This window comes from Entelurus aequoreus, linkage group LG05 (assembly GCF_033978785.1).
Source record: "Entelurus aequoreus isolate RoL-2023_Sb linkage group LG05, RoL_Eaeq_v1.1, whole genome shotgun sequence".
Taxonomy (NCBI): domain Eukaryota; kingdom Metazoa; phylum Chordata; class Actinopteri; order Syngnathiformes; family Syngnathidae; genus Entelurus; species Entelurus aequoreus.
Window position 1 is genome coordinate 26,146,072 of NC_084735.1, and position 26,186 is coordinate 26,172,257.

At 38.3% G+C, this 26,186-nt stretch overlaps 1 protein-coding gene across 1 annotated transcript; it reads left to right on the top strand.

The window, feature by feature from the left end:
- Positions 1 to 127: 127 nt before the first annotated feature.
- LOC133650368 (palmitoyltransferase ZDHHC18-B-like) lies at positions 128 to 25,883 on the top strand. Its single transcript, XM_062047519.1, has 9 exons — positions 128 to 1,037; positions 1,104 to 1,264; positions 6,190 to 6,339; positions 9,824 to 9,961; positions 11,876 to 11,927; positions 12,002 to 12,104; positions 16,310 to 16,422; positions 16,505 to 16,604; positions 24,420 to 25,883. The coding sequence occupies exons 1-9, from the start codon at positions 751 to 753 to the stop codon at positions 24,720 to 24,722; spliced, it is 1,407 nt and encodes a 468-aa protein (XP_061903503.1). The 5' UTR covers positions 128 to 750; the 3' UTR covers positions 24,723 to 25,883.
- Positions 25,884 to 26,186: the final 303 nt, after the last annotated feature.

A 26,186-nucleotide genomic window follows, 5' to 3' on the forward strand; every position in this document is an offset into this window, starting at 1 on the left:
ATTAGAAGTAATACATGGTGTACTTTTACTTTTTAAAGTATCCCTGGTCATGTTCTGTTATTGTAGTTATTTTGAACTTGACTAAATGATTCGCTTTAAAGCCGGAAGTACTACTATTTCGATGTTTAATGCTCTGCAACTTTTTGTAATTCCACAACATGGCAACAATAATCACGCCAAAATAATAATCGATACGATGTAGTGTTTTCCAACTCTTACTGTTATCATTTATTTTATATATTTTTTAAATAAAACATTTATTTTGAAACCCGGAAATTATATACTGACTATGGCTGGCGTAGGACAACACATACAACACACTGGTCTTATTAAATCCGTTTAAATTATCCACGACAAAAGCGAACAGTAGTGGAGTGTTTTATTACATATTTATATATTCATTATTAATTTCTTGTTTATGGAGGTTGATACACCAATCCAGCAATCAGGTAGGAGTGGTTTCGTTGACGGGTGTTCATCAAAACAAAGCAGGCTAACGTGGACGTGAGCGGCTAATACTAGCTAAAAGGCTAACGATGGACTGTGAAGTGTCACATTTTACGAATTTTAACGGGAATGAAAGCAAATACGGACATGATTAATAGGTTATCAGCCATGGATAGGTCGGACGGCGTTTTCGTGTTCTTTGTAGCAGGCTACTCATAGTGTTGTATATCTATGACTAGTCCTCTAAAACGTGACGTCATCGCTCCACTTGGTGATGTCAGTCTTGTCAGTGCATTATAAATCATGAACAAGGGCGAGTATCAGCAAATTGACCCACAGACCATCAGGACACCCGCCCAAATCTCGCCGGGTCACCGCCAGCAGCACAGCAACCAAGGGGAGGGCGGCAGCAGTAGCAGCAGCAGCAAGGAGGTCGAGCGGCCGAGGAGACCCAGGAGGAGATGGGAGGTTTTCCCAGGAAAGAACCGCTTCTTCTGCGATGGGCGGCTCATAGCGGCACGCCATAACGGGGTTCTGCCCCTCACCCTCTGCCTTATCCTCGTCACCAGTGGTTTATTCTTCATATTTGAGTGCGTTCATCTTTCAACACACTGATACAGTACACTGTTATCTAATGGTCATTTCTGTCATCCCAGTTGCCCTTTTCTGGTCAAACACCTGACGAGCTGCATACCCGCCATCGGAGGAGTCCTCTTTGTGTTTGTGGTCGTCACCCTTCTCCAAACCAGCTTCTCAGACCCCGGCATCCTGCCTCGGGCCACGCCGGACGAGGCGGCTGACATTGAGAAGCAAATAGGTGAGGCTCTTAACGACATTGCACCTTTGAGACTTTATTAGTAGGTTGCACAGTGAAGTACATATTCCGTACAATTGACCACTAAATGGTAACACCCCAATAAGTTTTTCAACTTGTTTAAGTCGGGGTCCACTTAAATTGATTCATGATACAGATATATACTATCATATATACTATCATCATAATACAGTCATCACACAAGATAATCACATGGAATTATTTACATTATTTACAATCAGGGGTGTGGAGGGGGGGGGGGGTAGGATATGGACATCAAGTAGTAGAGAGAGAGAGAGAGAAAGAGAGAGAGAGAGATCAGAAGGCATAAGAAAAAGTATCTGCATTTGATTGTTTACATTTGATTATTAGCAATCCGGGGAGGGTGTTAGTTTAGGGTTGTAGCTGCCTGGAGGTGAACTTTTATTGCGGTTTTGAAGGAGGATAGAGATGCCCTTTCTTTTATACCTGTTGGGAGCGCAATCCACATTGATGTGGCATAGAAAGAGAATGAGTTAAGACCTTTGTTAGTTCGGAATCTGGGTTTAACGTGGTTAGTGGAGCTCCCCTCAATACAGTGAGTGGAACCTCGATTTACAAACTTAATTGCTTCTTGAACAGGGTTTGTACAATGTTGTTTTTGACAACCATCTTACATTTAGTCTTAGTCTTAGTCTTTTGGACTAAAATGCTTATTAGTTTTAGTCACATTTTAGTCACTTTTATATGTGATAGTTTTAGTCCAGTTTTAGTCGACGAAAACTCAAAAGGGTTTTAGTCTAGTTTTAGTCGATGAAAAGTCAAAAAGGTTTTAGTCTAGTTTTAGTCCAAATAAAAAGTATAATATAAGTATATAAGTATAGTCTTTTAACAAATTAATTTAGGTCAATAAGTATTGGAGATTGCTGTTGTGCAGTGTCACATATAAGTTGTGAAAATAGCAGCAGATCTATAAGTTCAACCCATTGTAAGCTTGCAGATCTGCTATTTTCACAAATAATAACAATAAAGGAATGGTTTTAGACACACAGTATAAGGTTTCCACCCAACAGCAAATTTCTGATCCAAGGATTGTGTATTACACACAGATAAAGTGGTAACAGTGGAATCAAAGTTCATTACTCCAAAAAAGCCAAAAAACAAAAACATTCTACTTCAGCAATTGTGGCTTTATTTCTCAGAATTTGTTAAAGTACAATGAACATAAACATGCCCAAAATATGAGTGATGGATGAGGAACACATATGCTCAACTTGACCCTGTCTGCCAGTGCAATTACAACAGATATCATACAACCCCACTCTCTATAATTTGTGCAAACCATGTAATAAAATAATCAATTAATTCCTGATTCCTTAATGGGGCTGCACAACATCACTTGTGGCTTTTAGGCTAAAGCTAGCAGACTCTACGTATAACAGTAACTCGACCTGTTTAACATATCAAGTTACGTGCTGACAGAACGTACTCACAAAGAGATAACCACACCGTCACTGAATGTAAACATGGCTAAACATGCTGCTAAAGTAACACACACATAATGAATTGACGTTAGCGTAACAAAAGCTAACTTTAGCCTGAAGTTAGCAGCCCATTTGCGCCAGGAGTATGTGGAAAACGTACTAATGTATTAGATTACTATGACATTTATCGATTATGTTAACAGCATTTGTAACTTACCTTCGAAAAAATATCCTTGTGGCGAGCCTTAAGGTGCCGCTTAAGGTTGGTCGTATTTTTTCCGCATATTTTGTGGCCACATTTGTCACCGTCTTCCTTCACAATACACTGTTTTATTATCTGCTGAGTTCTATTTAAAATACACCCATATGTCGTCTCTACGTTTGCGACCACCGAGCCCCTGTGTTGAAACTGCCGCCGCCATCACGGTCTTGCCTGATGAGTAACAACAGTCTGACGTGTTGAGCACGTTGTGCGCCGCACGCCAGTTGGTGGGCGTGGTTTTAATTGACACACACAATAAACAGAAATATCATGCATTTTAAACGTCTGACAGATTAGCCACTAACATTTTCGTCCATTCTCGTCTCGTCAACGAAAACTCACACACGTCTCGTCATGTTTTCGTCATCAGAGAGACATGTTTATCTCGTCACCGTCTCGTTATCGTCATGAAAAAAAGCGGCGTCAACGAAATGATTTCGTCATCGTCATCGTTGACGAAAACAACACTGGGTTTGTACATCGAAACGTTTCTCCGTAAGAAACAATGTAAATATGAATTATGGGTTCCAGCATGGGAAAAAGTTTAGTTGAGTTTGTGTTTATTTCGAACATGCATTCATACAACATGATATATCACAATTTCCACTTTCTCTATTCAACATGTTCGAAAAGGAGTAGGAAAAAGCAGAACTTATTTAATCCTACCCCTATTCCTTTACGTAGCAGTTGCTAAAACTTTTGTTCACTTCCTATTCTCAATGTATCCACAATGTACTCCACAACTAATAACATTAAAAATAAATACATCAATAAATAAATGATAATTAGTGAAGTAAGTTATATTTCATATGGTGAGATAAATTACATTATCTAGAAAATGAATGGATGGTTGAAATAAATTCAGAATGTTTATCATGGTTCTTCCTCTTTGTACTTTGTAAACACTTTAAGTTTGAAAAGTTTGTCCGTTTGTCGAAGGATAGACAACGAGGATGCGAGCTCCCTTGAATGTGGTAAAAAAAGGTAGCGTGTGCTTTGTATTACCTGGCCGTCGAGGAAAATGGCGAAAGCTTTTGGACTGGCAAAGCAGACTGTATCAGTTATTGTCCGCCATTTATGTCGCGGACTCAATGTCTAGGTCCAGAGTATATAAAGTCACCAAAAACGAATGGACAATGAAGGTAAAGGCAAAAGAGTGAGGAGTGTTCTGACCAGATATCTAGATCCCTAGTTTGATTGTGGAAACATTTTCTTTATCACATTGTTTACGTGTCTAATAAAGATGTGATTAATTTACGATGGCTCAGGTGTGATTCACTGCAATAGAGCCCCACAGCACACTGGATTCCAGTTAATTGAAATACCACAACACTGGATATTGTTCAGATAAGTTACATTTTAGAATTTGCACACAAAGCAACACTGGAGGTGACTATGACGTGCGCATTTTCCATGCATGCGTGCTAGGTCGCGTTGCGCCGGCGGACGGAGGGGCTCTTAAACGGTGGTATTGTTTTGTGTGGACACAGATAAGGTTAGGTGTGATTTACCCTGGATTACCTTATCCGGTTTAGTGTAAACAGGGCCTAAATCTGCTTTGGCATATATTTCCAGTAAAGTTTGGTCTCGTCAGAATTAAAACATGCTGTGGTACGAAGCCTGCTTCGTCAATTCCTTCACTCTTGAGTGCTATTAAAGGCCTACTGAAACCCACTACTACCGACCACGCAGTCTGATAGTTTATATATCAATGATGAAATCTTAACATTGCAACACATGCCAATACGGCCGGGTTAGATTAGTAAAGTGCAATTTTAAATTTCCCGCGAAATATTCTGCTGAAAACGTCTCGGTATGATGACGTTTGCGCGTGACGTCATGGATTGTGCGGACATATTGGGACACCGTTGTGGCCAGCTATTAAGTCGTCTGTTTTTATCGCAAAATTCCACAGTATTCTGGACATCTGTGTTGGTGAATCTTTTGCAATTTGTTTAATGAACAATGAAGACAGCAAAGAAGAAAGCTGTAGGTGGGATCGGTGTATTAGCGGCTGGCTACTGCAACACAACCAGGAGGACTTTGAGTTGGATAGCAGACGCGCTACCGTGAGTACAGTTTTGGCTTCCAAACATTTGATCGCTTGCCCGTACGTGCGTGCCGCTATGTGCATGTCACGTACGTAACTTTGGGGAAATATATGTGCTGCATGAACTTTACGGAGGTGAACGGTACTTTGGGCTGTGGGATTGAGTGTGTTGTGCAGGTGTTTGATTTGTACTGGTGGGTTATATGGACGGGAGAGGGGAGGTGTTTGTTATGCGGATTAATTTGTGGCATATTAAATATAAGCCTGGTTGTGTTGTGGCTAATAGAGTATATATATATGTCTTGTGTTTATTTACTGTTTTAGTCATTCCCAGCTGAATATCAGGTCCCACCCGCCTCTCACAGCATCTTCCCTATCTGAATCGCTTCCACTGCCCTCTAATCCTTCACTCTCACTTTCCTCATCCACAAATCTTTCATCCTCGCTCAAATTAATGGGGTAATCGTCGCTCTCTCGGCCCGAATCGCTCTCGCTGCTGCTGGCCATTATTGTAAACAATGTGCAGATGTGAGGCGCTCCACAACCTGTGACGTCACGCTACTTCCGGTACAGGCAAGGCTTTTTTATCAGCAACCAAAAGTTGCAAACTTTATCGTCGATGTTCTCTACTAAATCCTTTCAGCAAAAATATGGCAATATCGCGAAATGATCAAGTATGACACATAGAATGGATCTGTTATCCCTGTTTAAATAAGAACATTTCATTTCAGTAGGCCTTTAATATACTTCTCGCAAATAATGTTTTTGTTTTTTTATTAACTTCATAGCAATTCCCTCCTTCTTTCCACACTGGTCTGTGTTTTTAGAACTCATATTGAGTTAGCAAAATTGAGAAAATGTGTTAAAAGGCAAAAAAAACCCACAGAAAAGGCACACACGCTGAAGTGCTAAGAAGTAACTGTGTACTGGGCAGCAAGTGACGTGGAGGGCTCCACCCCCCGCAACAAAGATGCACCATGCTTTTTGTCTGCAGGCGCAACACAAAATGAATGACTGAATGAAGCGTTTGTGCACAGAGACATGTTTCACACACAGAGGCACATTTGGCTTAATTGAAAAGTTCGTAAATAGAGTGGTTCGTAAATCAAGGTTCCACTGTATTACATAATGATTATGACATTTTCCCACACAGACACCACGGGGAGTACGGGCTATCGCCCTCCTCCACGCACCAAGGAGGTGCTCATCAACCAGCAGGTGGTTAAGCTCAAGTACTGCTTCACCTGCAAGATGTTCCGACCTCCACGGACCTCCCACTGCAGCTTGTGTGACAACTGTGTGGGTGAGATATGGAAACATGTTGACATTTAGAATACATAGCACTATAACAGAGGTGTCCAAAGGGCGGCTGGTAGGCTATTTGCGGCCCGCAGCTATTTATTTAACGGCCCACAGCACATTTCAAAAATACTATTAAAAATGTTTTTTTAACAAATGCAAAGTTGACTCTCATAACACAGAAGCTGCCATGCAGACTGTTTTTTCTTTATTAGTTGTTGTTAGTCAAAAAATAATAATGAATCAAAATGTTGTCCTGAATTAAGTCTCCAATGACTTCACAGCACATGTTCTACTTTGGAATATTTTTGGAGGAAATACTTCATATTTTGTGTGTTTGCCATGTAAAAAACAAAGTTTTCTTTGACAAAGAGTGCATATATCAAACAAATAAAAAAACATAAAAAAATTATCAAAACTTGAAATCCCGCCTTCGCCCGAATGCAGCTGAGATAGGCTCCAGCACCCCCCACAACCCCAAAAAGGGACAAGCGGTAGAAAATGGATGGATGGATGAAATTGACAGAGCAGTGGTTCTCAAACCTTAATCACCAAATACCACCTCAGAAAACCTCTGTTGGCTCTCCAAGTACCACCATATTGGCAAACAATAAAATATAGTAGCGTAGTAGATCTAAGTATTTCCTAAAAAACAAGGCAGAGGTTTTACTTAACTAGTTTGTATATATTTTGCTGGACACTATTACATTACATATCGTTTGAACAGTCACACTGTTTAAATATAGGAAAATGAAACATTGTACTTTTTTCAAGTGATTCTTTGGCGTACCAATAGATACAGCCCGCGTACCTCTAGTAGTACCACAGTTTGAGAATCACTGATCTAGAGACTTACATCGATTGTAAATAATGTAAATAATTCAATGTGATTATCTTGTGTGATGAACTGTATTATGATGATAGTATATATGATAGTATATATCTGTATGATGAATCAGTTTAAGTGGACCCCGACTTAAACAAGTTGAAAAACTTATTCGGGTGTTACCATTTAGTGGTCAATTGTACGGAATATGTACTTCACTGTGCAATCTACTAATAAAAGTCTCAATCAATCAATCAATACAGGGGAACTGAACTTTTTTTGGAATTTTGCCTGTTTTTCACAATTCATATGAGAGACAAGAACACAAAAGCTTTTTGGTTTGTTTGCAGTTTAACATGTAAAAAATGGCTCGTTTTAGGTGGCTAGCAATGCAGCTAATGGGAGCAATCGGTTCTACCTCTAAATCACTTTAAAAATGCATTAAAAAAACGCCAACAATACTTAATTTACGTTTGGTAACCTGTATAATAACTAAAATGTAGCAACATTGTTATTGTAAGAGTGACCACGGAGGAACTATTTTTGTAGCGGACTAACACATCGGCATCCTTTGGTATTAGCCGTAAAATCTAGCTACAGCAAGAGATAAGCTAGCGTTTGTAATGCACAACACTGCGATAAGACACCAATCTGACTGACTGAAAAACATGAACAATCATATTACAGTATCTATAAAGTATCCCACATTTCATGTTTTGTTTGTACACAGCTATACAATAATAACAAGCATGACATGCTGCGTGTATCATGATCAATATAAAATGTGACTCACTTGATGGACAGTTGTTTGTTTGGTCCAACTGGCCAGGGACGTTTTTTCCGGTTTATCCATTGATGTCGAAATAGCCTGGCTCCAAGTTTTACATTTACAGCGTCCAAGTCACACCGACCTCACTCTTTCCACTTCCGTCTGCTCCAACTTTTCACCATTCCGTTGTGCTCGCTTCTATAATCTTCTATAATCTCGCTTCTTTAATCCTCCATATATTCAGTTTTAAAAAGTTAAGTTTGTGAATCCTCATTTGTCTAATAATAGTCTGCTTCGTTGTCTGTTACCAAGTCTGCCATAATTAGAAAACACTCGTGTTTGTATCCGGAAGTAGGAGTACACATTTGTTGACGGAAGTAGGAAGTGTTCTGCTATGGAAACGGAAATAAATGAGCTGAGGAATTCAGTGATTAAAGTGACCAAAATAGGGTAAATATTGTACATATTACATATTGTTATGAATGTGTCTGTTACTACATTATATATATATATATATATATATATATATATGTATATATATATATATACATATATATATATATAATATATATATATATATATATATATATATATATATATATATATATATATATATATATATATATATATATATATATATATATACGTGTATATATATTAGGGGTGTGGGAAAAAATCGATTCGAATTCGAATCACGATTCTCACGTTGTGCGATTCAGAATCGATTCTCATTTTTTTAAAAATCGAAATTATTATTATTATTATTTTTTTTTTTTAATTTAATTTTTTAAAAATTAATCAATCCAACAAAACAATACACAGCAATACCATAACAATTCAATCCAATTCCAATTCCAAAACCAAACCCGACCCAGCAACACTCAGAACTGAAATAAACAGCAATTGAGAGGAGACACAAACACGACACAGAACAAACCAAAAGTAGTGAAACAAAAATGAATATTATCAACAACAGTATCAATATTACTTACAATTTCAACATAGCAGTGATTAAAAATCCCTCATTGACATTATCATTAGACATTTATGAAAATTAAAAAAATGAACAATAGTGTCACAGTGGCTTACACTTGCATTGCATCTCATAAGCTTGACAACACACTGTGTCCAATATTTTCACAAAGATAAAATAAGTCATATTTTTGGTTCATTTAATAGTTAAAACAAATTTACATTATTGCAATCAGTTGATAAAACATTGTCCTTTACAATTATAAAAGCTTTTTACAAAAATCTACTACTCTGCTTGCATGTCAGCAGACTGGGGTAGATCCTGCTGAAATCTTATGTATTGAATGAATAGAGAATCGTTTTGAATCAGGGAAAAATCGTTTTTGAATCGAGAATCGTGTTAAATGGAAAAAAAATCGTTTTTGAATCGAGAATCGTGTTAAATGGGAAAAAAAATCGATTTTGAATTGTTTTAGAGGGCTTTGAAGGCTACAACAGTAGCGCCCATTAGCCGCATTTTCCAAGCGTTTATTATCATCTCTAAAATCCTAAAAAAAAGACGTGTGTTCCTGTCTCTCATAACGATTGTGAACAATAGGCAAAATTCCCCAAAAAGTGCTCAAAAAATAATTATGAATTTAGATCAATAGTGTTTTGAATTATTGACCTACTTAAGGCTCCAATTACTTCACATCAAACATTCCACACTGACATTTTTTATGGGGGGGAAATACTGCTCATTTTGTGTTTTTACTTCAACATTTTTCTGACTGACACCCTTATGAGTCAACTTGAGGGGAGCCCTAAAGTTTTAAAAAATGTTTTGAGTGTGCGGTCCTCTGGGGAAAAAGTTTGGACACCCCCGCATTATACAGTTTCTTGATAAGATATCACATTGACCTGGCCGTGTTTGTCCCACAGAGAGATTTGACCATCACTGCCCCTGGGTGGGCAACTGTGTGGGGAAGCGCAACTACGGTTCCTTCTACACCTTCATCGTCTCCTTGTCTTTTCTCACGGTGTTCATCTTTGGTTGCGTGACCACGCATCTTGCCCTGAGTAAGGAAAGCCCAAATCAGCATGTTTACTTGTGGACACACAAAGCCCTTACAGGAAATTAAAATGGAAGGAAACATATTAAGGGTGTCAATTATGATAAATTAATTATTATCATATTTAGTGTGTTATGTTTTTTAATCACGTAAATCAAATTTTTAATCAGGAAAGTTACTGTCTTAGTATGCCTGTGACTTAAGTCACCCTCTTGTGCTTGACTGAGCAATAATATGTAGTTGGGCAAAATTTGAGATCTCACTATGTCATGAGATGACTAAGTGGCTTTAAATAATGGGGGTGGGGTGAATTCTAACAAAAAACAGTGTAAAATGTAAGGGATGTGAATCTTTGGCCACCTAACAATTCAATCCGATTCCTGGTGTGACAATTCGATTCAGAATTTGATTCTCGATTCAACACGATTTTGAATTTGAACCCATTGGCGGTGTTTATACCAAGGCTAGTATCAATATATGATCAATACTAGACTGATTAGATTGATGTTTTTATTTTCTCAAATGCTTTTTTGTTGTTTTTGTTAATGTTTACAAACTAAAGGCATAATTCCCTGGACACAGGAGGACTTTAAGGGCAAACACCAAAACATTTAAATTAGGGATGTCCGATAATGGCTTTTTGCCGATATCCCGATATTGTCCAACTCTTTAATTACCGATACCGATATCAACCGATACCGATACTGATATATACAGTTGTGGAATTAACACATTATTATGCCTAATTTGGACAACCAGGTATGGTGAAGATAAGGTCCTTTTTTTAAAAAATTAATACAATAAAATAAGATAAATAATTTAAAAACATTTTCTTGAATAAAAAATAAAGTAAAACAATATAAAATCAGTTACATAGAAACTAGTAATTAATGAAAATTAGTAAAATTAACTGTTAAAGGTTAGTACTATTAGTGGACCAGCAGCACGCACAATAATGTGTGCTTACGGACTGTATCCCTTGCAGACTGTATTGATATACAGGTATATTGATATATAATGTAGGAACCACAATATTAATAACAGAAGGAAACAACCCTTTTGTGTGAATGAGTGTAAATGGGGGAGGGAGGTTTTTTGGGTTGGTGCACTAATTGTAAGTGTATCTTGTGTTTTTTATGTTGATCTAATAAAAAAAAAAAAAAAAAAAAAAAGATACTGATAATAAAAAAAACGATACCGATAATTTCCGATATTACATTTTAAAGCATTTATCGGCCGATAATATCGGCCGGCCGATATTATCGGACATCTCTAATTTAAATGAGTAATAGGTATTAGTTTAGTTATTGTGTACTATTACATTTGTTTAGATCAATAATATGTATTTGTTAAAAAGGAATAAGAAATAAATATAGTGTTGAAATTGTTAAACTCTCAATAGCACTTTCAAAATTTATAAGTAATTCATGTGATCGGTATTGGTATCGGTATCCGTCTCACTTATGGGTGATGGGAATTCAGCAGAATTAAACCCTAATCTGAATATCCCTACTCGTTAGAAAATAACTTCAGGTTCTGTCATTAAATAAGGTTTAAATCATGAGATAATGTTGCATATGCACGTGTACGAGACAGGTGGTTGACAATCAGGAACGCCAATGTTTCCTCTAATCTGTTTTACTGAGTTTAACATTTAATCATGACAAATACAGAATGTACATTAATCTGTTATCTTAATCCACTGTTGGTAACAAACATATAAATGAAACATACAAATGAAAATACCTCAAGTTGAGGGCTTTTCTCTGCATTTTTGTTAGGTGATTAATTAATTACAGATCATAGCTAATTAATTGCTCATTTTTCTATCGTTTGACAGCACGAAAATATACTTACTTGACCTATTATGACATCACGCTTGTCCGTACTGTTTATATAACAACAACGTATTGTCTTCTAGGAGCTCAGGACGGGAAAGGCCTGTTTTTGGCCCTTCAGCAGAGTCCTGGCAGATATCCTTTACATCAAAATGTTCCCTATGTCCATTTTCTAACTTGCATCTACCCTCCTTGACCCAACCCTGCACTGCCGTGGAGCTCGTAATATGTTTTTTCTCAGTCTGGTCCATACTGGGCCTCTCAGGCTTCCATACATACCTCGTTGCTTCCAACCTCACCACAAATGAAGATGTGAGTGCATAAACCAAAAGCCACATTTACATGGAAGTATTATCGTGGCAAAAAAAAAATGCAGATCTCAATCTGTGTGTGTAATCAGATCTACATGCCCGTGCTGTAATTTGTATGTTTGTGCTTATGTAGATGTGTGTGTAAAAGCAATCTGTGTGTCCGTGTTGCAATTTGTGTCTGTATTTTAATTTGTGATGGTAAAGACGCTGAATTTAGCTTCCCATTGGGTTGGTGAGCGATATTGAGAGTCGATACCAGACAAATACTTTTTACTTATGGGGACGGCGTGGCGAAGTTGGTAGAGTGGCAGTGCCAGCAAACGGAGGGTTGCTGGTTACTGGGGTTCAATCCCCACCTTCTACCATCCTAGTCACGTCCGTTGTGTCCTTGGGCAAGACACTTCACCCTTGCTCCTGATGGGTGCTGGTTAGCGCCTTGCATGGCAGCTCCCGCCATCAGTGTGTGAATGTGTGTGTGAATGGGTGAATGTGGAAATACTGTCAAAGCGCTCTGAGTACCTTGAAGGTAGAAAAGCGCTATACAAGTATAACCCATTTATCATTTATCATTTACTTGAAATGTCATTATCGTTGAATAATTTCTCACTACTGTAGTGAGAAAAAAACCCGGGGAAAAAAACACTTTTTTAATTTAAAGCCAAAGTCCCAACGATTGTCACACACACTGGGTGTGGTAAAATGTGTCCTCTGCATTTGACCCATCCCCATGTTCACCCCCTGGGAGGTGAGGGGAGCAGTGAGCAGCAGCATGTGCAGCGCTCGGGAATCATTTGGTGATTTAACCCCCAATTACAACCCTTGATGCTGAGTGCCAAGCAGGGAGGCAATGCGTCCCATTTTTTGTAGTCTTTGCTATGACTCGGCCGGTGTTTGAACTCACGACCTCCCAGTCTCAGGGCGAACACTCTAACCACTAGGCCACTGAGTTTTGTTTTGTTGACAAGGTATTGCATATCCCAGTAGTATTCTATCCATAACATGAATATGCAATTTCAGGAGAAATTGCGTGTGAATGCTGTATGTACGCAAGGCGCGGAAATGCGCGAGCTGCCGATATGTGTAAGTCGAACCGAAATGCTAAAAATAGCATGCCAACAGTTCGAATGTAAGTAAAGCAGTGTTTTGCAACCACTGTGCCGTGGGAGATTATCTAGTTTCACCTATTTGGGTTAAAAATATTTTTTGCAAACCAGTAATTATAGTCTGCAAATGATGTGTTGTTGTTGAGTGTCGGTGCTGTCTAGAGCTCGGCAGAGTAACCGTGTAATACTCTTCCATATCAGTAGGTGGCAGCCGGTAGCTAATTGCTTTGTAGATGTCGGAAACAGCGGCAGGCAGTGCAAAGGTAAAAAGGTGTCTAATGCTTAAACCAAAAATAAACAAAAGGTGAGTGCCCCTAAGAAAAGGCATTGAAGCTTAGGGAAGGCTATGCAGAACAAAACTAAAACTGAACTGGCTACAAAGTAAACAAAAACAGAATGCTGGACGACAGCAAAGACTTACTGTTGAGCAAAGACGGCGTCCACAAAGTACATCCGAACAAGACATGACAATCAACAATGTCCCCACAAAGAAGGATAAAAACAACTGAAATATTCTTGATTGCTAAAACAAAGTAGATGCAGGAAATATCACTCAAAGGAAGACATGAAACTGCTACAGGAAAATACCAAAAAAAAAGAGAAAAAGCCACCAAAATAGGAGCGCAAGACAAGAACTAAAACACTAAACACAGGAAAACAGCAAAAAACTCAAAATAAGTCAGGGTGTGATGTGACAGGTGGTGACAGTACACCTACTTTGAGACAAGAGCTATATTGATGCATGGCTGGTTATGGTTTAAAGTCCTCCGGTATAGCTCGGTTGGTAGAGCGGCCGTGCCAGCAACTTGAGGGTTGCAGGTTCGATCCCCGCTTCCGCCATCCTAGTCACTGCCGTTGTGTCCTTGGGCAAGACACTTTACCCACCTGCTCCCAGTGCCACCCACACTGCTTTAAATGTAACTTAGATATTGGGTTTCACAATGTAAAGCGCTTTGAGTCACTTGAGAAAAAGCGCTATATAAATGTAATTCACTTCACTAATTCACTTCACATCCAACAATTGCGACACCGACTTTTTACTGTCAACTGAGTTTCGTTTTTTTAATGATGGTGGTGTGCCTGCGGATTTTTTCAACGCAAAAAATGTGCCTTGGCTCAAAAAAGGTTGAAAAACACTGAAGTAAAGTGCCAAGTTATGACTCCGAGGCGTACACACGCAAAATTAGCTATAAAAAAAAAGCTAGCATGCTAACATGAACTGTTCGCATGCTCACAGCTAGCATGTGTCTTATACTAAGTTATATGACTCTAAAGCAGGGGTGTCCAAACTTTTTGACTCAGGGGCCACATTGGGCTACAAATATTTGGCTGGGGGCCAAAAGCCCAACTACATGTAAAGTTACAATGAATATGTATATTACACATACACATATATTTTAGACTTCCTTTTTATTGTCATTCAAATTTGAAGTACAGTACAGATAAGAACAACATTTTGTTGCATTAGCTCTATATACATATATCTATATATATATATATATATATATAGCCTATACATATATACAGTATATACATATTATATTAATATATATCATGTACATTTGTGATTTATATATATAATATATATATATACATACAATGTATATACAATATATTTTTATACAGTTTTGAACTTGGCGTACTTATATAGGTATTATATATGTGTAAGCAATTAAATACATTTGATATTGAAATCACTACACTAACTTCAGTTTTTTGTATTATTTATTACAACTATGTGTGCTGTCTCAGAGTGATCTGTGATCACGTTTACATAGCTGTTTTAAAAAAATAAATTATATATATATAATATATTTTTTTCTATATTTGTTGGTTATAGTTAGTTTATACTATGAGTGGGAAAAGCTGTTTAGATTCGGTCATATAAATGGATGCTGTTCTCATGTCCCATCCAAATAAAACTCTTTGGCATTGACCATCGATACTGTCTTCGCCCGCAAAAGGGTGGCAAAATCCACAAGAGACCACATTTAGGCAAAAACACTCATCAGGCTAATCTTCTCGTTAAACTTGTGATGTAATATTTGTTTAGAAAAAAAAAAAAAAGATTAGCCTATGTCAAGTACCGAGTTATATGACTCTGAAGTAAACAGCTGCAATATTAGCAAAGAAAGTTAGCACATGTCACATACAAAAGTATATGACTCTGAGGTGTATGGTGGTGAAATTGGCTAAAAAAGTTAGCATTCTAATGCATTAGCACTAAAGTTAGCATAGGTCAAGTACCAGTTATATAACACTGGGTTAAAGTTTTTAAAACCAGCCAAAAAGTTAGCACGTTAATAATAACATTAACATGTGTGTAGCATGTGTGTTAGCTTGTGTGAATGTAAGTATTCACACAATAACCTGATCAATCAATGGCTAAAGGTTTTACAAATCACTAATTGTGTTTTTTTTATTTTTAGGGTCTATAGGATGATCTACACAAGATTTGAGAACTTAAATATCGTTGTTTTTATTGTGAACCTTCACTAAAGTGATCCACATGGTGAAAAAAAAGGGTTACAATGTGACTTAATTTCATTTTCACAAATAGATGAAAGGTTTCACAAACCATAAGCGTTGTTATACTGAATCTTTACACAAAGTTTATATTCATGTTTTTGTTACCTTGTTGTTTTTTTGTTATTTGAAACCTTAGTAGTGACAAAATTATTCAGTGATCATGACTTTTCAAGTAAAAAGTATCAGTTTAGTATCAGTATCGCCCACCATTCGAATCGGAAGCTAACGTCAGCCTTGTTAATATCACGGTTTGTAGTTGCCGACTAGTTGTGAGTGTAGGCAAAGGAATGCTGAAGTTGCAGACAAATCTTTCCTACACTTACAAATTGCTGCACGCACGCCAATCAAGAGTTCTTGCTTCACATAAAGTTAAACGGACGCACATTTGTTTTCACATACACACAAATCGCAACACGGACGCACAGATTGTTATACACACAAGTTAGAACACAGACACACAGATCTGATTACACACACAGATTGAGATACGCATTTGCCAATTGTTTCACTACAATGTCATTAAACGCATTAAATCATATCTATTAGGAACTAAAAGCTGCTTGTTGTATTTCAGATAAAAGGTACTTGGTCCGGAAAGAGTGGTGTTGAAGATGTCACTAACCCATACAGTCACAGAAACATCTTCATCAACTGTTGCTCAGTGCTTTGTGGACCCATGCCGCCCAGGTTAGATACATCCATTACCATGTATGCATACCAGAAACATTACTACTTAATGGTAACCCTTTTTTCCCCCCACCCACCGCAGTTTGATCAACAGACGAGGTCTCCTGCCCGCAGACGAAGCCCTTCAGACCAGCACAGACATTGAAGTGCCGTCCGCGTCCACTAAAAACGAGATAAACGTGGTAGGATGTTTTATCAAGCTGCAGCGCTAGACTGAAGCATAGTTTATTGCTTGATCTTGTTATATCTCTTGTTCTGTACGCTGTGTGTGCATGCTCGATGCAAAAAAACATACACACTATGTGTCAAAGTCAAGGCCTGGGGGCCAGATCCGGCCCCCCAAATGAATTATCTATAGCCCCCGGGATGATATTTGATTAGTATTAGAACCGACCCGCAGGCCACAGCCGCTTGCTGCTGTTTTGCACGCACCAATACTCCATCAGTGTAGGTGCTTGTAAATTTTAAAATGGGGTCCCAGGGACCCCATCAAGTCATATAAATGGGGTCCCACTTTTTTGTAACCGTTTTGAAAATGTATGCATTATCCTGTTATATCTCGCATTCTATATTGTGTTTTGGAAAAAGGTTGTCATAAACGTTACTTAATTCATAAAAAAAATAATAATACAAAAGAAAACACATTTTTGTACATATATAAATGTATTCAGTTATAAACATTCATTCACTTTCTTCTTTCCTTCATGGATCTAAACTTTACCGCTGCCATCCATCCATCCATCCATCTTCTTCCGCTTATCCGAGGTCGGGTCGCGCTGCCAGTATTTTTAAATATATTTTTACTGTAGTATTTTCAGAATGTGTTTGTTCTATTTTTGGCCAAAGTAAGACAAAGAAAACAATCTGAAGTCGTCCTTATTTTTTAGTTTTAATGCCATGATTTTAATAGTCTGGCCCACGTGTGCACAGATTTTCCTCCATGCGGGCCCTGAGCTAAAATGAGTTTGACACCCCTGCCCTACACCATAGAGCTAGTATTCCCTGTGCACCCTCTTACAAAAAGAGCGCCACTGCCACCTACTGTCGTCGCACTGTGCCTCCCTGGGGGGTCCGCCCTACTCTTTGAGAAGGACAGAGCTAGACACACCGCGATCCGTTGTTTACCATCAGAATCGGCTTCATTGGCCAAGTATGTTTAACACACAAGGAATTTGACTTGGAAGGCTTTGCGCTCTTGTTCAATGTAAACAATAAATGTTGAGTAAAAATATAAACAAGTACTTAAATAACTAATATGTGCAAGGCTAATAAATAGTAGTGAAGTAGTAAATAAAGCAATACAAAAAGATGATGACCTGAACATGAGTTAGTACATTCGCAGTGATGGGTCCATAGAGAACAATCACTTCAGTGTGACAATTGCAACGGAATAGGGATTAGAGATCCGCGGATTGGCAATTATTTAATCCGCAACCGCATCACAAAAGTCGTCATCCACCCGCCATCCACCCGCCATCCACCCGAACCAACATTTTATCAAAACCACACCCGCCCGCCACCCGCCCGTTGTTATATATCTAATATAGACGATGCAAGGCATTAGAGGGGTTAGAAAGCTTTTGCCTGTTAAAGAAAGGAGACTGATCCAATGCAGCAGAGACATTCAATGCGTGCCACATATTAATATCTCTTGGCCACGCATTAGTGGCTAAGAGATATTAATGCGTGATAATATTATTTATCATTATTATAATATTATTGTCATTTCCATTAAGAAAGTGTTGACTATTGTTGCCAATGCCCTCAGATCAGGAGTGCGTTCCTCACACTTTGTGTGCGCAGTTGCAGCAAGCAGAACGATGCTTTTTAGAAGTTAAAAAAATGTTTTAGAAAGACTAGGCCTATATTTTCGTTAGGTAAAAAAATGTTCGGAATTTATTTCAATGAATATTAACTTGTTAACATTATAATGCTCAAATAGGGATGAGGGCGGGGTGCACAGTGAAACAGTGAACAATTTCGCGACAAAGATGAACCTTTATTGATTGATCTGCAGCCATGACAAAATATCAGACAACCTCTATTGTCAACGACAGGCAGGAAAATAAAGATAAACACATAGCCTATGTTGTAGGCATAGGCATAGGCTAATACGTTTTTAAGTTGAAATAAAAAAATGAATAAAAAATGTGCCTCATAAGCCTTAGGCTGTCAATCACGCGCACAAACTTAAATTATACAATAACATATGTATGTCATCCCTATTTAAACAAAAATAACAATAATAAATTACCTGCAACTTATTGGCCAAGGCAAATAGCTGAAGGGGGGAAATCAAACCCATCAGACTGCACTTTATCATCAAACTTGAATTATAATGAAAATAGACGACTGACTGACTGTTTCAAAGAGTGCTGCTCGTTTTTCGTATGTGGGTAACAACATTTAACTATGTATATATATTTCCGAATTGGTTCAACCGCCACCCACCCGAATCTATTTAAAATCTATTTTTTTCGTCATGTCACCCTCCAGACCCGTGGTTTATCCGCGGACTCCGCGGTTGTGTCCGCAAACCGCGCATCTCTAATAGGGATAATATGATTATGGGTGTCCGGATCCGATACCAGCAAAAAATGAGTATCGTATGATATCGGCTTGCATTTAAATCGTCCGATACAAACAGTCCTGCAGCGAGTTTACTTATGCAAACCTGGACAGCCAGTTAACATCTAAATGTCTCCCAAAAAGCACACAAGGTTGGTCTTTTCTTGTATTTTAGTGAAGAAATCTACAAAAGGTAAACATCGTAAACTATAGGCTCCTTGGAGCTAGCAGCTACACAACAGCTAAGCACACAAGCAAGACATAAGTAATAAGTGACCTTATTGAACAATATTGCAGTCTAAAAAACACAACATTTGTTAATATAAAGGAGAGGGTTACTTACAGATCTCCAAGGCAAAAGTCTATTAGAAAGTCCAGTAACAAATCACATCATTTAACTTTGTCATGCGCTGAACTTAATGAATTATTGTGGCCACTAGGTGTCGTCCAAAAATAAATGACCACTCCACTCCAATTTAGCATAAGCCTGTCATAAGGTTAGTGTTTATCGTACCTACCATTGTTCTCTGACTAATTTCATTTAATTACCATTCCACACTACAAAAAGTATGTACTATGATTCATGCTGATGAAATCGTATCATGTTAATATCGGTATTAGCCAAAGAATCTAATATCAGTATCATAACGGATATGAAAAAGTAGTATTGGGACAGCTTTGAATATAATGATAATTTAATGCAGTAAACAATGCAGTCCATTGTTGTTTACACTTTGGACGTTCTTCCATAGTGCTGCTAAAATAGCCCACTCTTTACAACAACACAGGCCAACTGAGAGATTAGCATCCCAAACCGAACCTTGGTGGAGAAGTTGCTACAGGTGCCTCATTCGAGACATGTCAAGATAGAAAACTTAGCCATTCTCATCCACAACCTGTTAAAATGCTCAGATTAGCGCCTTGACCTAGTGCCTTGTGGTGGGTCCTGAAACATCAAGAACATTGGTTGTCGTAAACATAGCTATATTGTGAATTTCTGTGGCCAGAAAATGAATTTAAATATTCATTATTCACCTAAAGGGGTCTTTTTATGATATGATAAAACATTGCTATGGTCTACATAAAATGTAATGGTGGTGCTTCGGTCAAAATTTTGCACAGATTTTGTTTACAGAATGCACTTTTTAATGGGCGGTCTTTTTTATATGCCGAAGCCCTCCTACAGGCCAAGCCCCTACATCATGCTGTAGTTTTTAGCGCTTCCATATGAAGTTTACTGACAGATATAAGTTATAACTATACATTACTTTTTATTAGAAATGGCAATAGCGCAGGATTTTGGATGCATGTGCACGCATGAGCCAGTCTGCCCCACAACAAAAGGATAGAGAACAATAAGGATCTTACAGACTACAATAAAGATATAACTGTAAACAATATTAATGATAACCACCTTAAAACACCCGGCGGTTAATATTACTGTTTTAAATTTAAATTATCCAAAAACTGAGACTGATAACGGCACTTTAATAAACTCTCGGACTGACTGGCGCGGGCTCGCATGAAAACTAGGACCCAGAAATATTAACACCAAACACACTTTACAGAGAACGATTATAGTTTTACATGTATGGTGATGAGAGACGATTATGGCGTCAAAACAGTACCAAAATCTGCGTGCATAAAAACCACCATCTGTGCGCGCACATAGACTTTGTGTGCATGCACACGGAGTCTGTTTGAGCTCGCTGTCTTTCTGTGTCAGCCGCGTGCGGGTTTTGGCATCATTTTGATACCATAGGAAGAGGTTATCTATCTTGAACTCAATAGTGTTCTCACCTTCTTTGATCAAAGTGCTGGCTCTTAAAACTTTTTTGACCCTTTTTGACCCCATGGTGGCTTATTTTGCAGCCGTCACCAATGCGTTGTGTTCTTTGTCTGGGCACACGATTCCGCGGGCAAAGAGACTGGTTTGTCAAATCCATTGTTTGGCTGTACGCTGACTGAGAGAAAAGAACACTGGGGAAAAGTTTATTTATTATTATTATTTTTTATTTCCTTCATTGATGTGAATTTTTGATCAATAGACTATTAAACTTTAGCAACTAAATACATATTTACACACTTATCCTTGAGAAGGAACAGGATTTACTTTTATTTTTTTTATTTATTTTTTTCCATAAAGAAATACAATCATGTGTGCTTACGGACTGTATCCCTGCAGACTGTATTGATCTATATTGATATATAATGTATATATTGTGTTTTTTATGTTGATTTAATTTAAAAAATATATATATATACACTGTATATATATATATATTTTTTTAAATTTCTTGTGCGGCCCGGTGGTTGGGGACCACTGATCTAACACATATTTTACCTTATTTAATATAAAAATACTCTTAGACATCTTTTTTCGTACATGTGGAATATGAGATTTCCATGTCAGACTGTCATCCAGTATCACTCTTAAAAATCTAAGTTCAAAAACCCTTTCAATATCAATTCCATCTATTGACAGTTTGATCGTTTCCTCCCTTTTCCTCTTACAAAAATGTTTTTTTTTACATTTAATGATAATTTATTGACATCAAACCATCTCTTAAGTTTAATCATTTCCTGTTCATGTTAATGTTAATGTTTGATAACACTTTTAAGTCATGTCCCGAACTATAAAAGTTGGTGTCGTCCGCAAATAATACAAATTTCAATAACTTTGATACCTCACATATATCATTAATATATAAAATAAACAATTTTGGTCCCAAAACCGAACCTTGTGGAATTCCACATTCAATCCTCATTTGTTCAGATGTATTACCCTCAAAATCCACAAACTCTTGTCTATTATCTAAATAACTTCTTAGCCAGTCTAAAACTACTCCTCTCACACCAAATGAATGCAACTTCGACAATAATATAGAATGATATATAGTGTCAAATGCTTTTTTAAGATCGATAAACACCCCTATAGTGTATTTCTTATTATCAGTTGCTGTTGCTATATCCTCCATTATATTCATTACAGCTGAAGCAGTGGAGCTATTGGTCCGGAATCCATACTGGCTCTCACTCAACAACATGTTCTTTTCAATAAAACTAATTTTTTACAAATATTTTTTCTTGTTTAGAAAATTGTGACAGCAGTGACACTGGTTTTTAATTAGTAAATCTATGTTTATCTCCCGTTTTTAAAGATTGGAATTACCTTTGCATTTAGGTGAAAATGTTTGTGAAAAACAAATCGTACAAAAACCGAGGCACCACTCTGCTTGTTAAAAAAACGACCATATGATCAAGAAGCTATAGTTCAGCCGGAAAGTATTCACAGCGCTTCAGTTTTTCTACATTTTGTTATGTTACAGCTTTATTCCAAAATGGAATACATTCCTTTTAGTCCTCAAAATTGTACACACAATACCACATAATGAGAAAGTGAAAATGTTTTTTTTAAGAAATATTTGCAAATGTTTACATATAAAAAAGTGAGATAAGCACTCACGGCCTTTTCCATAAAGTTCAAAAGTGAGATCAGTTGCATCCTGTTTCAACTGATCATCCTTGAGATGTTCCTATAGCTTAATTGGAGTCTACCTGTGGTAAATTTTGTTGGTTGGACATGATTTGGAAAGGCACACACCTTTCTATGTATAAGGTGCAACACTTGACAGTGCATGGCAGAGCATAAACCAAGAATGAAGTCGAAGGAATTGTCTGTAGACCTCCGAGACAGTATAGTCTCGAGGCACAAATCTGGGCAAGTGTACAGAAAATGAGCGATTGCGGGATAAGGGCCCTAATCAGGGAGTTGACCAAGAACCCGATGGTCACTCTGTCAGGACTACAACATTCCTCTGTGGAGAGAGGAAAACCTTCCAGAAGGACAACCATCTCTGCAGCAATCCACCACTCAGGCCTGTATGGTAGAGTGGCCAGGCGGACGCCATTCCTTTGTAAAGGTTTGCCAAAATGCACCTGAAAGACTCTCAGAACATGAGAAACAAAATTCTCTGGTTTGATGAGACAAAGATTGAACTCTTTGGCGCGAATACCAGGCGTCATGTTTGGAGGAAACCAGGCACAACTCATCACCAGGCCAATACCATTCCCATAGTGAAGCATGTTGGTGGCAGCATCATGCTGTGGGGATGTTTTTCAGCGGCAGGAATGGGGAGACTAGTCAGGATAGAGGGAAAGATGAATGCAGCAATGTACGGAGACATCCTGGATGATAACATGCTCCAGAGCTCTCTTGAAACTAAGACTGGGGTGACAGTTCATCTTTCAGTAGGACAAACAACATCCCTAAGCACCAATCCAAGATTTTAAAGGAATGGCTTTAGGACAATTTTGTAATTGTCTTTGAGTGGCCCAGCTAGAGCCCAGACTTAAATCCCATGGAACTGATCTAAAAATGGCTGTGCACTGACACTTCCCATCCAACCTGATGGAACTTGAGATGTGCTGCAAAGAAGAATGGGCAAAGAGAACGGGCATAACTGCCCAAAGATAGGTGTTCCAAGCTTGTGGCATTGTATTTAAAAATACTTGAGGCTGTAATCGCTGCCAAATGTGACTCAGCAAAGTACTGAGCAAAGGCTGTGAATACTTATTACTTGATTTTATTTTATTTTATTTTTAACACATTTTAAAACACTCTAAAAAACGTTTTCATATTGTCTTTGCGGGGTATTGTGTGTAGAATTTTGAGGACAAAAATACATGTATTCCATTTTGAAATAAGGTTGTAACATAACATGTGGAGAAAGTGAAGCGCTGTGAATACTTTCTGAATGCACTGTATGTGTCACTTTCTCACATACTCCATAAAGTTGATGTTTATGATATTGAGCTGTTTTCAATAACAATCCCCTCCGTCCAATTGAGGTAAATAAACACCCTAGGGCTATTATAACTTTGTATGCTATTTCTGTATGTAATAAAACAAGCATTCTGTCCTTCACCTTTTGCACTCTTGCATCCTTTCCCCCATGTGTTGATCAAGCCTCTCCTAACCTGCTCTTCTGAGTGTGTGGTCTGTCTCCATGTTTGTCTGCTCCTGTGTCCACACCTTCCCCGCCCGTCCAACCAGGAGGACAAATGTCTGGATTTTGCCGTGTCCTGCACCGTCTGATTAGCCACGTTTTATTAGCGCAGGAAAAGTGCAGCTGGGTAAGCCAGGGAGGGAAAGCAAGCGAGTGTTGTTAGCGCCGCATCTGCATGCATAGCTTTTTTCTTTATACATGCGTCCATGCTGGATGGGATCCAGAGAGTGATTGTCGGCTATTTTCATGCAGAATTTCATTTGTATGGATGATTTCTTCCTCGAGGGCACCTTTGCTGTAATCCAATCAAAGCATTACAGCTTTTAAAACACTATGTAGTCAAATTGCTTTGCTTGCGCCTTGATTTTCTTTTAACTGTTTCATGTTTACATCCTTAACGTAGCTTTTTTTCCTCTGCAGTGCAAACACGGAGCTAAAGGTCTGCTGGACTCCACCTCTCAAGCCTCATGTCCTCAGGGAAACAGCCCGGGAGTGAACTCTGACCCCTTAGCTGGCCCCTCCACGAACTGCGGGTCCCACAAACCGAGGAATACCTCCGACATACGGCACAACAAGACACAAACCAAGAAAACGACTAATAAAAAGGCGGCTTTGCCTACACCCAACACTGTCATCCATGTCCAAGCGTCCTTTCTAGATGGGGACGCCGCCTCCAAATCGAGGCAGCATATAGGTGCCAGGACACAAATAACACACAAGTAACAATCTCATTTTTCTACGTTTGGTTCATTGATCGTGCTGGATTATGTGTGAAATCAATCATATTGTTTTTGCAACAGAAGAGATGCCGTTTGTACAGTGATACATGCTCAAGTAAAGGTACACTTTTTACTTCCTATTGTAGCATCCCTATGCTTCCAAGTTCCTGCTGAGATAAATGCACTAAAACTTGGGTCGAGATGCCTAATGTAATATTGCACGACCCTGTTAAAATGGTGAGCACCGAAAAGCACCTCATTTTGTACCATTTGGTTGTGCACCCGAGCTAAATCAGTATAGTTGCCTGCGCTGAAGATGTGATACATGTTATATATGTTTACATTATTTTTTGTCCTCGCGATGAAGTGTCTCCCGTCCAGTTTTCCTGTCCTTTCACCCAGTTGGCTCTAAGCTGTCCCACACACACACCATGCAGGTGGTGCAGTGTACAATATGCAAGTCAAAAAGTGATCATGCACCTGGAATGCATGCATGAAATAGTATGATTTAGCCAGTTGGAACTCTTCAAAATAAAGGACAATGACATTAATTGTGACGCTGAGCCTTTTTTACTCCTGTAGTGCAGCATTCATTCGCCAGATGGTGATAGGTGTTAGAGATGAGGCGTTAAAAGTGAGCATCAGCTGTCAAAGCAGGCACTGCAATTTGCCAACTATGTTTAGCAGCATTTCATTGGGCAAACCTGCACAACCTAATCATACATAATCCAGCCTTTGCAAAGACAAAAATGTTTATCATTTTTCCTTTGTATTTTTGTTTTGTAGAACAGCATGATATTATCAAACTTGATAGGTTTCCAAGATGAGGCGTTAATGTGAGCATCGGCTGTCAAAGCAGTCCATGCAATTTGCCAACTTTGCCTGCACACCTGCACAACCTAATTATACATAACCCTGCTTTTGCAAGACAGTGTATAATTTAAAAAAAACAATGGTATTGCAGAACAGTGTTATGCTATAATACTGTGCTCTTTCTAATAATTTATTTAGCTACCATAAGTAGTGTCAGTGCAACAATTGCACGGCCTGTGTCAAAAAGCTATCTTACATGTTCCTCCTACACTATACTTGCGTGTATTGTACTGTAACCACCAGCTGAGGTGCTTGTTAATATGTTATAAAGTATTGATTGTAAGGAATACACTGGTACTCACACAAGACTTATTTATTTTTATAAGTGACCTCGTGTAGGAGGAGGGCAACTAGAAGATGGAGCTTGTGAATGTAAAATGTGAGTTCTGCCATAGATTTGATGAATTGATCGTAATATTAATAATAAAAAGCAGTGTACTTGTCCTAAACTGGCATTTTGAAAACGGTTTTACACTGGGGGATGTAGGAAGGAGCAAATAATAGTCGATGAGGCATTCAGATAGCTGTGTGCGTGCGTGCGTGCGTGTGTGTGTGTGTGTGTTAGCGTGTGGGGGTGGTGATGATTCAAGTCAGA